This window comes from Pygocentrus nattereri, chromosome 28 (genome assembly GCF_015220715.1).
Source record: "Pygocentrus nattereri isolate fPygNat1 chromosome 28, fPygNat1.pri, whole genome shotgun sequence".
In the NCBI taxonomy this organism is placed as follows: Eukaryota; Metazoa; Chordata; class Actinopteri; order Characiformes; family Serrasalmidae; genus Pygocentrus; species Pygocentrus nattereri.
This window is the reverse complement of record NC_051238.1, coordinates 3,900,442-3,915,100: the sequence shown is the minus strand read 5'-3', so window position 1 is coordinate 3,915,100 and position 14,659 is coordinate 3,900,442. Positions and strand designations below refer to the sequence as shown.

Here is a 14,659-nt window from a genome sequence, read left to right as displayed (position 1 = left end):
ATAAAACAATGATGGCAAAGCTAAACCACAGGAATCCTCTAGTTCTGCAGTAATTCATGTTATGGTTTTTACGTCCTGCTACAGGACGTCTACACTGATGTCTTCATGGACTCCTAGCTGTTCCTACTACTAACACTACTGCTATTAATATTAGTAGTATAATAATCTGTAGGTAGTTTGACCAGAGGAGGATGGGACCCCCCAGTGAGCCTCCCAAGGTTTCCTCCTCAGCTCTGAGGGAGGGTCTCCTTGCCCCCGTCGCCCCCCGGCTTGCCCACCTGGGGGTTTTACATTCATGTTAAAACGTCGTCTTTACTGGAATTCTGTGAAGCTGCTCTGTGACATCATCAGCTGTAAAAAGCAATAAATTTGACTTGATTTGATTTGATTTATTCAGCGCGCAAAAGCAGGTGAACAACGCGTAAATAAAAGGTTCAATCTTGTGGTAGAAAACATGATAAACAGCTATTATAAATAGGTAATTAATGTATAGAATTTACCTTAAAATTCAATTTAACAGCATGAAAAGCATGAAATACTGACTTAGATTTACTTAAATTAAAAAAGAGGTTAAATTTCAAGGGTTCATTAGTAAAGGAAATGGTTCTTTATAGAACCATGAACAGTCAGCACACCCTTTGCATGATCTAATCGCTGCTGTCAGAACAAAACCTTGTATCTCCATTTTTGGTGATTTTCAGTTTTTGACCTAATCTGAATTTTCATGTTGGCCTTTATATTGTGTGTAAACTTCATGAAGGATGGACCAAAATAAACGGCCAAAATTGACTTAGAAAAAATTCTGGTTCCATTGACTTCCATTGAAAGTAAAGTATGTTTTTCGTTCACTTGTAAAGTTACCAGTTTTGCTCCCAATGCAGCGAAAAGTTTCTTTGCATTGTGAAAGGGTTCTTAAGATTGATTCATCAATCTGAAGAACCGTTCCACAATGCAAAGAACCATTTAATCATGCGAAGGGTTCCTTGAACGTTCATGGCTCTATATGGAACCACTGTCTTTGCTAAAGAACCCTTGATGAATAACCTTTTTAAGTGTGTAGAATAAGTGTGGTTTCCCAACTAAGACAAAGGTGAAGAACGCAGATACACAAGCGTAAATAAAAGGTTCCGTCATGAGTGAGTCAGTAGGAATGAGATGAGCTCAAGACACCTGAGGCACTGTGAAGTATTTAATACAGTGAGTGCTGAGTCAGCTGACTTGCACAGCTGGAATGTGTTACTGACAGTAAACCTTGATGCCAATTCCAGAACAACAATTTTCTCAATACTTCTTAAACCCAACAAAACGATAAACATGAAAACATTACAAATCTGTGTTGGCAGTAAAAACATTATCAAAAAAGAAAATGACAATGAAATTCTCAGTTTATATACAAATCTCAATTTTCTTGACTTTTTTAAAGCTTTTTGTAATTCAGCTGCGTGAAAAAATCTATCCCACACACCATCAGACAGACTGTCTCACTGACTCAGAGTCCAGACTGGATCATTTTGGTTCTGAACTATCAGAAGAATGCTGGCGAGGCTCTCCGAAGGGAAACTCAATCACTGCGTCAAGAAAGCAGCAGAATGCACCTGTGACGTCAAGAACCAGGAAACTGAATCAGAAATCCTTACTAACCTCAACCACAGCGAAGATGAAGCCTTTCCACAGCTCTCGTGCTTCAAGACTCGGAGCCTGGAGGGGGAACGAGAGTTATAATTATGAGGGATAAATAAATACATTTTTCATAAACACTAAGAAGTGTTCCATAATTACTCTGAAGTATTCAGTATATAGCATGAATTACTCATCATCTACTATGAATTATTCAGTATGTACTATGAATTATTCAGTATCTACTATGAATTATTCAGTATCTACTATGAATTATTCAGTATCTACTATGAGTTTTTCAGTATCTACTAGGAATTATTCAGTATCTACTATGAATTATTCAGTATCTACTATGAGTTTTTCAGTATCTACTAGGAATTATTCAGTATCTACTATGAATTATTCAGTATCTACTAGGAATTATTCAGTATCTACTATGAACTATTCAGTATCTACTATGAACTATTCAGTATCTACTATGAATTATTCAGTATCTACTATGAGTTTTTCAGTATCTACTATGAGTTTTTCAGTATCTACTATGAATTATTCAGTATCTACTATGAATTATTCAGTATCTACTATGAGTTTTTCAGTATCTACTAGGAATTATTCAGTATCTACTATGAATTATTCAGTATCTACTATGAGTTTTTCAGTATCTACTAGGAATTATTCAGTATCTACTATGAATTATTCAGTATCTACTAGGAATTATTCAGTATCTACTATGAACTATTCAGTATCTACTATGAACTATTCAGTATCTACTATGAATTATTCAGTATCTACTATGATTTTTCCAGTATCTACTATGAGTTTTTCAGTATCTACTATGAATTATTCAGTATCTACTATGAATTATTCAGTATCTACTATGAGTTTTTCAGTATCTACTAGGAATTATTCAGTATCTACTATGAATTATTCAGTATCTACTATGAGTTTTTCAGTATCTACTAGGAATTATTCAGTATCTACTATGAATTATTCAGTATCTACTAGGAATTATTCAGTATCTACTATGAACTATTCAGTATCTACTATGAACTATTCAGTATCTACTATGAATTATTCAGTATCTACTATGAGTTTTTCAGTATCTACTATGAGTTTTTCAGTATCTACTAGGAATTATTCAGTATGTACTATGAATTATTCAGTATCTACTATGAACTATTCAGTATCTGCTATGAACTATTCAGTATCTACTATGAATTATTCAGTATGTACTATGAATTATTCAGTATCTACTATGAATTATTCAGTATCTACTATGAATTATTCAGTATCTACTATGAATTACTCATCATCTACTATGAATTATTCAGTATCTACTATGAGTTTTTCAGTATCTACTATGAATTATTCAGTATGTACTATGAATTATTCAGTATGTACTATGAATTATTCAGTATCTACTATGAACTATTCAGTATCTACTATGAATTATTCAGTATGTACTATGAATTATCCATCTTACTCTTAGGGAGTTTTTCCTTGCCACCGTCCCCACTGGTGGCGCTCATGGGGGCTTGACCCCGGATTTCCTTTTCTTTTTCTTTCTGTGATACTGATTGTTCTGTAAAGCTGCTTTGTGACAACACCCGTTGTAAAAAGTGTTATATACATAAACTTTGCTTGCCTGCAGCAGCTACTAAGAGTTATTCAGTGTCTTCCATGAATTATTCACCGTTAGTGTTGTGTATTGAGTTAAACTACTGACTGTGCTCACCACTGTCCATAAAAAATAAATAATAAAATTGTATACATTATTTAATAATAAAAATGAATGTGCTGCTGCATTAATACAGTCATTTTAAAATGAGTTAGTCTAGCAGCTAGCGTTAACATTTTGAGCTTGTTAAACCTCCAACACTAAATTCACAGAACCGTAATCCACATGTCAAATGCTGGTAATGCATTATTCAGTACAGAAACTTAAAACGTTCAATAAAACCTGGATTGTAAATGTTAAAATGTTATTTTTACAGTGGTCTCTGAAGTCCCACTTATAGGTCAGCGTACTGTTCTATAGATATTACAGATTACATTACACTGCACTGTGAACAGAGCATTTTAATTAGTGAACAGATGATTAACGATAGTATGCTAAAATGTTAGCACTCACAGTGAGATGAACATCTCCGCTTTTTAAGTGCAGTTGGAGTCTTCCTGCTTCCAGGCTACGGTCTTGACTGGAGTCATCGATCAGAGAGACAAAGTCAGACAGTTCCAGCTTCTCCACATACTGCTCTCAGAAACAGACCCAGAGAGAGACGTACGATTAACTGCATATTCACACACATGCAGACGCTCGCGCACACACAGTGCTGTGGAAAAGTCAGAGACTAGAAATCAGCCTATCCACGTGCAAAAGGAAGGAGAACTTCAAAAGAAAATAAATGAAAAAACAGGAGCCGGAAAAACTGATTAAAAGCTCCAGAGAAAATGGGCCTCCTAACAACCACCTGGAAGAGCTGGTAGACACCAAAATTGCCCCCATCAGATAAACAGCACTGAAAGCTTTGATCTCTGAGAGAGAGGAGAACATCAAGCTGCTTCAGATCTGAAAACATCCACAGGTGTTTCTGTCCATCCATCCACTGTGAGAAGACCATTCAGCGCTGTGGGTCTGAAAGGACGTGTAGCTGATCAAGAAGAACCTCACTGAGAAAAGGAGACGGACACATCAAACAAAGAAGCTGGACGATGGACTGACCACCCCAGAGTCCAGACCTCAGCAACACTGAATGGGTTTGATTAGTTCAGAAAATCATCAACCAGCTTCTCAGATTGAACTTTGGAGGGGTGTCTGCAGATTCTCTGAGGAGCTGAAAGTGAGGCTCCTGAGAAGAACGGAAGCTGGAATGAAGGGAAAGGGAAGCTCACTGACTGAACACAGCTGAGATTAGAATTAGTTGTTCTCTGCTTTTTTCCCTCTTATACTGGAAAATGAATAACTTGTAACTAATGATTGATATGAAGGATGGTCTCTGACTTTTGCACAGTACTGCAACACACACACACACACACACACACTCAATGAATTGCATTATATACAAGAGGTAACAGAAGAGAAGAGCTTTCAGCTTTAACAGAAGCATTGATACACATACAACACCTTACAAACAAACAGCACTCAGACTCACATCGTTGTCTTTGCTGTTGTTGTAGAAAAAGAGTGAATTCCCGCACAAGGAGGTCCAAAGCTTCTGCGCTGCCTGTATAAAAAATAAATAAATAAATAAAATAAGTGGTAACCAAAGTAAGGGGGGTTAAGCTTGTTTGACACCGTTGTTTGTATTCAGTACACTGACAAACACGCTGCACTGAACTTACTGGATTCGAATGTGTTCATTTCCACTTACATCAACACACTTAAGGCAAGAGTACATAAACTGAAAGACACAATCGTGTTGATTTATGTTATTTGTGTGAAAATGATGTAACCAAACATAAGGAAGAACATTTGACAACTGACCAACTGACCTGTGATTAAACTGACCCGTGATTAAACTGACCCGTGATTAAACCAGCGACATTAATAAATACATTAATAAATGTATACTTTAAAATTTATTAGATTTTATTTGTATTTATCTTCAATCATATATATATATATATATATATATATATATATATATATATGTATATAAAAAACCTACTTTACTTTTAATGTAAGTCAATGGAACCAAAATGTTTTCCAAGTAATTTTGGGCTGTTTATTTTAGTCCATACATTATGAAATTTTGATACAATGTAAAGGGCAAGGGGTGTTTTCAAATGATCTCAAAAACTGAAAAACAAAAAAGGAGACACAGAATATAAAATGTATTTATTTTTTATTTTTCAGTCTTTCAGACATTTATTTTACCTGTTGCACTTTTCATTATGTGTAAATAAAAAAAATGGACCAAACGTAATGTATATATTCTTTAGAGGAGTATATATATATATATATATATATATATTCTCCTGTAAAGTTGCCTTTTTGGGGAGATACTTCTGTAGTTTTTATTTTGGACAGTAATGATTTATAAGCAGTCCTTCTGTAGAACTAATGGGATACAAAATTAAATCTACAAATAACGTTATCACTAGCAATGTTTGTATTATCTCTAAAAACGGCCCCAGGTTGCTGTTCTTCACAGATTATTTGATTTATACTGAGATAAAATTCAGGATCTGACTTCTGACAAAAATGAACTGGAATCCAATTTAAAAAAAACAATGGAAAAATCGATAAAAATAGTTCCTAAATTTCCTTGTTTCCAGTTTTGGGTTAATGTGTCACAGCCAATAGTAGCCACTGGCAGGTGAAGTAGTTCAGCGGGTTTGAGGAATGGAAAGAATGAGAATGAAAAAAGGTTTCCTGGGTTTACACCTGGCAGTGTGCCAGACTCACGGCGTTGCTCTTTAGAATTTTTCCACAAAACCTCTGTCGCCTGCTGTCGCAAATATCACGCAGGAGAAACTGCCGAACGAGCTTCCCGGACCACTCAAACACTGCAATGGAGTGTGGCTTTGGTCCATGCCAGCAACCACAGATTAGGAGGCCACACCTAGGCCAAAGGCTGCCAGTGAGCCCAGTCTTACATTACTCACTGTAACAGCTTAGGAATGACTCAGGTGGTTTGCGCTGTAGTCCAAGTAATTACAGAGCAATAAACATTAGGACGTAATCAGTCTGGGATGTTTAAGTTTATATGAACTCCACAAGCCACAACTGTCAAACAAAAGAAACGGTTTCACTTCCTTGTCAGAATTAGCCATACAACAGCACTGAAAGGCAAAGTGAACTGATTCACTGGATTAACACCAAGACTGAATGGAAAAAATGAAGAAAAAACTGAAGAAAAATATAAAAATCTAACTTGTGAGGGAGACACAGTTCCAATAACCGCTTTGTTTTGCTTGCCTTGCTTGTGTCACTGATTCTACTCATAATGTTAAACAGTGACACAGACTGTCAAGCACAAGGTCCGCGGGTCCGAATGTCAAACACAAGGCCTGTGGGTCAGATCAGGCCTGCCACACAATCCTAACCGGCCTGCAAAAGTAGTTTAATTTAGCCCGTTTCACAGTTGCACTACAATCCCCAGCATGCACTGCAGCGTAATGTGCTCTGATTCTCTTACCCCAACTGCAGTCTATGGGGTTACACCTCAATTCTACACAATTCCTCAGCAGTCATATCACCAAACACACTAACTACGTTTCAACTGCAGTTCAACTACATTATACACACAGCATACACACATATTATATACAGTATACACCAATATCAGCTCAGCAGCTCAGACACTGAGCCCAAGTCTTAATGAACCTGCAGTAAAGAAAGGACGTCAGGAGTCTAGTTCAAGCAAACGGACAGGTTTAAAACACAGAGCACCTGGAGACGTCTCAGTTCTGAATAAGTGTTCATGTCATGTTTTAAGATCTACTACAAGTGTCTGTATTTTACAGCTGACGTCTAGTAAAGTAAAGCCATGAAAACTGTGTATTTGTATCCTTAACCCGTGTGTGGTGTTGATGTGTTTGTTACTCAGTGGTCTGCTGGACCCACCACATTATTATTTATTAAATCAATACAGCCACAACAATTTATGTAAAAATACCAGGTGTTTAAAATATCACAAGTGGCCAGGTTAGGGTTCTACTTTAGCAGCTGTAGCCAGTCAGCAGCCTGTCCATGTTGTCCACCCTCACACACACACACACACACACACACACACACAAACACAGACACACATATACACACACACTCTCTCTAACAGCAGGCCATGTAGGAGGAGAACAGAGTGAAGGACACAGCACCTCCACACTTTTACTCCCTGCGGGTTCAGCCCAACACCACATGTGTAATATAGAGGTGTGGGGGGTGAACAGAGTGAAGACACTGAAAATGGGTTATTTTATATGTTCTTCACAGAAAATGAGCAAAGGACAAGAATCTGAGGATGAAATAATAATAAATCACATCAGTTTTTCTTTTGGTAAACACTGAAAATGGGACCCACAGACCTGAACACCACACAGGGGTTATTACCTTTGTAAACATCTGGATATAATGTGTGCCTAGATATACGTATCTGTTTGTATTATTGCTCTGCTTTCCATCCTCTTCTGACCCAACAACACTGAGAAAACCTAAACTTTAGGACCTGCACAACATTAGAAGCGCATATTTGTGGAACTCTCTTTAAGCTTCATTTCTAAACCTGCGTGAAAGACGTTTTGCAGGCATTTTATATGGAAATGAATGAAGAATCAAAATCTCTGACACCTCACTCTTCTAATCACTCAGCTATGTAAAGCAGTGTGTGTGTCTGTGTGTGTGTGTGTGTGTGTGTGTGTGTGTGTGTGTGTGTGTGTGTGTGGGGCAGGGGAAGCTGTTAAACCAGTTCTTGTTGATGTCACTGCTTTAGAAGTAAAGTCCAGAGCCTTCGTCTCAAATTGCGCCAGATGCTTTTCTCGTAACAGCCGCACGGCACCACTGCATTCACAACTTCCTTATGAGCAGTGCGCCTTACTGTAATCGCTCGTGTTAAACATTATCCCGAAAAGAATTCACAGGCCGCGTGTTCTCTGTGTACTTTTGGGCCTTCAGAGTTGGAGTGATATACTGGAGGAACCTTCATGGTGACCTACAGCGCAATATAGATAAGTTCAGGGAATCATTCACAAGGTCGTTCATCACAGGCTACAAACTGCAGGTTATCAGAACGTTTTGTGACCAACAATGATATGATACCATTTATAAGGAGGCCAATAACCCAGAAAACCGAATACTGGCCGAAAGCGTTATATATCACTGCGGTTTTTCAGTTTTCAGAGGTGGACGAAGTGCACAGATCATGTACTTGAGTTAAAGTAGAGACACCCAAGGTAAAATATTCCTCCAGTAAAAGTAGAAGTTCCTCCCTTTAGACCTCCACTTGAGTAAAAGTACTAAAGTATGTACCTTCAAATGTACTTAAGTATAAAGTAAAAGTACTAAAAGAGGAATTCTGGCTCTGATGTCCTGTTATCATTTTTATAACCAGACTGGCTTCATGAACTCATTTCAGGTGAAAGTCCTCCAGCGTCTCTCTTGGTAAACCAGTCTTTTAATAGAACGTCATTAATTAGTGACGCTGACGTCTATTAAAATGATCAGAAGCACAAAACACTGAAGGTAAACAGTTTCCATCAGGGAGAACCGAGTGGCTCTGAAATCACTTTTTACACACAAGCAAAGTTTCAGTTTCAGATTTATTTACAACTTAGTTCCAAGTTTAAGTTGAATAAAAACTGGCTTTAAACTCAGGATCACAGATGAGCTCCTTTACTATGTTGATCTGTAGGCGTCTGTTCATAAACATAAACCAGCCCAAACTCATTTACTATAAAATGAAATGGTGTTTGTAGAAATTCAGAAAAAAGCCGCGTCAGTCTCGACTGCATATGTGGACATATTTCTATATTGAGCTCTATTTACACAAAGTTAGGTTAGTTCATCATTTATGTTGAACAGATTCTCCCAAAGTTTTACGCTGCTGCGCTGACGTTGAACCGCGTGCTGCACTGGGTCGGTATGACCAACAGGTCAAAACCAGCTCTAAACAAAGTGACCGCTGGGCCCTGATTGGTGCTCTGGCTTTGCGCTTCTTTCGTTTTGACATGTTACGTTTTTATACACACAGAAACCAAAAGGAACGACAGATTTCTCAGAATGTAGGAGGAAAAAGTCGGATATTAGACTCTGAAATGTAGTGGAGTGAAAGGATAAAGTCGCCCAGAACGGAGAAACTTCAGTACAGATACACCAAAAATACTAAAGTACAGAAACCAATTACATTTACTCAGTTACTCAGTAACTCAGTTACTCTCCACCACTGTCAGTTTTTGATTTAATGTTAAAATTTATATATAAATGTTTTCTTCTGACAACAGTGATATATTCATATTTTAGATATTAAACAAAAAGTGCTCTGGAAGTTAAGCTACCTAGAACTCTACCTAGAACACCTAGAGTATTGGAATCACATCCGTGTTGGCAGACAATTGTTTAAAAAAACTGATGTGCATTGGATGAACGTTTAGTCTTAACTGATGTTTCAAACTGATGCTGTATTACTGCACTAAATATCTGTACTTTACTCATTTTATTGCATTTCATCACCTTTTTCAGGCATTCGAGAACAGCAGCTGCGCTTTACATTGTATGAAAAAATTCACGATTAATGGAGCAACAGAAATGCTCTAAAATTGCTTTGAATAAAAACTCTCAGTGTTCACTTACATTGAAAGTACAGAGTGTTTTGGCCTGAAGGAGCGTTTGGTCTCCTGTAACCTCAACATTTTGGAGATAATAGCTTTTCACTGTATAGTGGCTATACAGAAACAATATGATGCTTTCTCAATCATTGTTTTCAGTCAACTGTGTTGATGGATCATATTTTATTGATATGTTACCGTCTGACACATTTGATTCATATAGCTATATGATATAGCCATTCATAATCTGCTCTAAAGCACGACTGATACAGGTTGACTGATAATATCGGCCAATATTGAAGACTTTCAGCTTTATTGGTATCGGCCACTGGGAGACCCAGTAAGAGCGTTTTGTCTGCTGTAAACTCAACATTTTGGAGGTAATAGCTTTTCTTTGTATAGTCACGATACGAAACCCTCTACAAATAACTGTTATCTATCTATATGGGTTTTCTCTGCAGTGCTAATCAAGGTACATGCAGTCCCAGTTTCTACATTTTATGAATGTTTATGTATTAGTATTGACCTCGGCACATGCCGGTGAGGTCAGACTCCCTTTACGCAGTCCTACTACTTACGAATATAGTATCATTTTCCTCGAATTTACTGAACTCTTACCACCCTGAGATGTAGCTAAACTCAGAAAGTGAGGTTTGAGGTTCTGAAAACAGGGTTCACTGAATATCCATTTGGACAAGTACTGAATTTGTTTCAGCAGCGTCCAGCTCTGCTCTACAGTGGCCCTTTGGACATTCCTGATACACATCCGTTACAGTGAACAGTGGCCAGTACACATAAGAGCACTGGTGGGAAGTGCCTGGTCACTGTCTGGTCATCTGTGCTGGAACCAGCCCAGCAGAGAAACTCCTGCATTTCTGCCGGTGTGTCACCTAAACGAATCTAATCTAATCTCATCTCATCTACCTGTTTGTTTCTCAAAGTTCAACCAAAGTGCTCATACAGGTCACACCCAGTTTGGTTTCCAGTCCAGCGGATGATAAAACTCCTCATCTACAATTTCCTGGCCTACAGGGCTCGGCGCTCTTCCTTCTGTGGTGCATTATGTAAACCGAAACGCCGTTCTTGAAGGGGCTCAACATTTTTGGTGGCTATACAGAAAAAATATGATGCTTCGTCAATCATTGTTTTCAGTCAACTGTGTTGATGGGTCATATTTTATTCATATGTTACCGAGTGACACATTTGATTCATGTAAATTTTGTCACTGTTCAAAATGTAATAAGCAGCATAGCTCAACTATTGCCACTCATAATCTGCTCTAAAACACACCAAACCTGTTGACTCACTCAGCTAAAGCAAGACTGATACTGGTTGACTGATAATATCGGCCAATATTGAAGAATTTCAGTTTTATTGGTATCGGCCACTGGGAGACCCAATAAGGTCACCTCCTTTGTATCTATATGCATAATACAGGCTGAACTATCACCATTTAGAATAAGAATACAAATGTTAGAATTATGAAGAGAACTACAGACGGCACTGATTTAATAGCTGCATTGGAGGTTTCAACATCAATATCGGTATCGGATGAGAATGGATGAGTGGTACTGTGCCACCTCAAATACGAATAGAACACGTCATCAAAAGAAACTAAAACCGCAATTCTGGGTAAAAGTGCAACAGCATGTATGTTGTTATCTCATCTAAATGAATCTTACATTTTAGTTAGTTTAGTTAGTTCTGGCCATCACAGGTTTATCACCAACACTGTATCACTCCACTGAGACGCTGTTGCTAAGCAACGACTTTGACAGCTGTAGGAGACGCTCAAGCCATTTGAACGTTTTTACTTCTTACTTTGCCCCAAACAGAAAACAGACGCTGTTAAGGTCACATCTGACCGACAGCCGATTTGGTCCGACTCTGAAGACGAGACGACACTAAATTCCCAAACTGTCGTCACCACTGAGCAGCTTTTCAGTCGGCAGCTGTGACAGAAGATCAGCTGAACAACCTGGAATCAGCCAGAAATGAACCCAACACCATTCGCCAGACGTGTCTGATCTTCAGAGTCGGACCAAATCAGACTGAGCCGTAAAACTGACCCAGTAAAGAACAGAGAAGCTGCTCAGTGGAGACGACAGTTTGGGAATTTAGTGTAAGGAGCTGGAGAACGAACTGCCGGCTGAGCAGTGAGTGGGCGGAGCTCGTTACTCTGACGAGTAGCTCGTTAAGGAGCTATAATTTGGTGAAGGAGCTGAACATTAAAACATATTAAACGCGGCGTTCACGGCCAGTTTATTAACTTCTTACTGTATTTATTTCACTGTATTAAAGCAGTAGAGCACTCGAGGAGGGAGTTATCACCAATAACATCACGGCTCTGATGATCTACGGCCACCAGATCACAGCCGGGATGTTATTTCACATTAACACACTCCCTCTCGGGTTCTGCTGCTTAAATAATGAGAGGGGCCAAATAGGCCTGAACAGAAAGCTGTAGGCTGAACAGACAGACATACGTAAATGTGACATCACAGAAACAATGAATTCGAAAGTGCTGGTTTTGGAGTATAATTTCAATATATGGGCTGTACGAACCCTGGAGAATGTTTTGAAACTTCAATGTTTACATATATAGTTTTCCATGAAATGGGCCTTTAAGAGTTTCTGCTGTTTATTATGTTTTAATGATGTGACGTTTGAGGCAGCAGAGAACTGAGAGTCATAGCACTGTCTGTCTGTCTGTCTAACTAACTAACTAACTAACTAACTAACTAACTAACTAACTAACTAACTAACTAACTAACTAACTAACTAACTAACTAACTAACTAACTAACTAACTAACTAACTAACTAACTAACTAACTAACTAACTAACTAAGTTGGGGGCAGTCGTGGGCTGGAGGTTAGGGAACCAGCCTCGTGACCGGAAAGTCGCTGGTTCGATCCCCAGAGCCGACAGCACATGACTGAGGTGTCCTTGAGCAAGACGCCTAACCCCCAACTGCTCCCCGGGCACCATGGATAGGGCTGCCCACCGCTCCGGGCAAGTGTGCTCACTGCCCCCTAGTGTGTGTGTGTTCACTAGTGTGTATGTGGTGTTTCACTTTACTGATGAGTTAAATGTAGAGGTGAAATTTCCCCGTTGTGGGACTAATAAGGGTCTCTTAATCCAATAATATCAGCTGATATTATTAGTTATCAGAATTTGTAGCCCTATAAAATCGGTATCAGCCTCAAAAACATATCGGTCAGGCCCCACAATCAGCTTCAGGTGGACTCACAGAAGGCCAGTATTACAGACAAGCGTCTATAAACCACAGTTTACTGACCCACATTGACACCACTTTTTGCTTAATCAGCATTCAACACAACTTCACCATAACCATCGACTCACTCTCACTCTCCCCGACAAAGGGGTTTTAAGACACTCCTGAACACGGAGCTCTTCAGGGAGCACTTGCTCTAATCGCTTCTTGCACTCTAACCACTACCAACCTCATCTCCTTCTTGCCCTCCTTCCCTTCTCTACCCCGCTATTACCCCTTGGCCTCCTTTAAGGCCTGACTATGTCTGTTCTATGTACCTCATTATTTGTAAGTCGCTTTGGATAAAAGCGTCTGCTAAATGTAATGTAATGTAAAAAGGTTCTATATAGAAGCATAGACAGCACATTCTCCACAATGCAAAGAACCCTTTAGCCATACCCAAGGGTTCTTTGAGTGTTCATGGTTCTTTAAAGAACAATATTCCTCTGAAGAACCGTCCCTTTTAAGAGTGCAGAACGTTTTTGAGAAGGGTTCTGTTTACCATCAAAAAAGCTTCTCCTTACAAGCTGGACATTGTAACAACAGGAGAACCCTTTTCATGGTTCTATATAGATCCATTGTCCTTACTAAAGAACCCTTGAAGAACCGTATGTTATTGAATGTATCTGGAACCGAGTCACTCAAACTATTCACGTGCGACCAGAGCCGAACAGTGAAGAATCAACAATGCCTGTTAATGTTCATTAATACCAGTGATGTGTTATTATTAATATTAATAATAATGTTAATACAGCATTAATAGAGCTCTCTCCTGTGAATCAGTGGCTTCAGATCAGAGCAGAACAAACGCTCACCTTGTCCTTGGCCGTCCTCTTCTCCAGGAAGCCCTCGTGATAGCAGGTGGGCAGCAGAGATTTTGGGCGTCCAGCTCTCCTGGGGGTCGCCATCTGACCTGACCGCTGCTCTTGTGGGACTTCACTGCTGAATGGTCAGGAACACAAACGCCGCTGAGTATCACATGCTAGCCAGTCCCTCTCTGCGTGGACCTGCGTGGTTCTCTGTGGAGGAACTCGTCTGCAGGTCCTGTAGTCTGAGCTGCTCTGCGCTGAACCCACACCTCTCACCGCAGGTGAGTCAGGCGGCAGCGGGCAGTGACGCAAGGCTCTAACCACGCCCCCTTGTGTGAGGCGATTGGCTGCTGTTTTTGAGAATGAACTTCTGGCCAATCGGAGCGCAGGAGGGCGTGGTTTTACGAGACAGAGGTGAGTAAGAAAGACGTCCCCAAATTCACTGTTGACTGTTTTAGTTATGAGGAAACCGTAAATAAACCAAGTGGACAGAAAAATGAAAACACAAAAAAACATTTTATTTTACTATTTAATGATGTAGAGGAGCTCTTTGTAGTTCTACAGTTACAGACTGTAGTCCATCTGCTTCTCTGATACTCTGTTACCCTGTTCTTCAGTTGTCAGGACCCCCATGGACCCTCACAGAGCAGGTACTATTTGGGTGGTGCTGCTGGACTGAGAATAGTCCACCAACC

At 39.3% G+C, this 14,659-nt stretch overlaps 1 protein-coding gene across 1 annotated transcript in view; it reads right to left on the bottom strand.

The window, feature by feature from the left end:
* The window catches only part of stap2b (signal transducing adaptor family member 2b), a 31,948-nt gene extending 17,559 nt beyond the window's left edge, over positions 1-14,389 (bottom strand). The window contains exons 1-4 of the mRNA XM_017725443.2: positions 13,971-14,389; positions 4,770-4,841; positions 3,749-3,868; positions 1,642-1,698 (exon numbers count right to left, since the gene is read on the bottom strand). Of these exons, the coding sequence (XP_017580932.2) occupies positions 1,642-1,698; positions 3,749-3,868; positions 4,770-4,841; positions 13,971-14,063 (342 nt within the window). The 5' untranslated portion in view covers positions 14,064-14,389. The remainder of the gene's footprint in view (positions 1-1,641; positions 1,699-3,748; positions 3,869-4,769; positions 4,842-13,970) is intronic.
* Between the last annotated feature and the right edge of the window lie 270 nt (positions 14,390-14,659).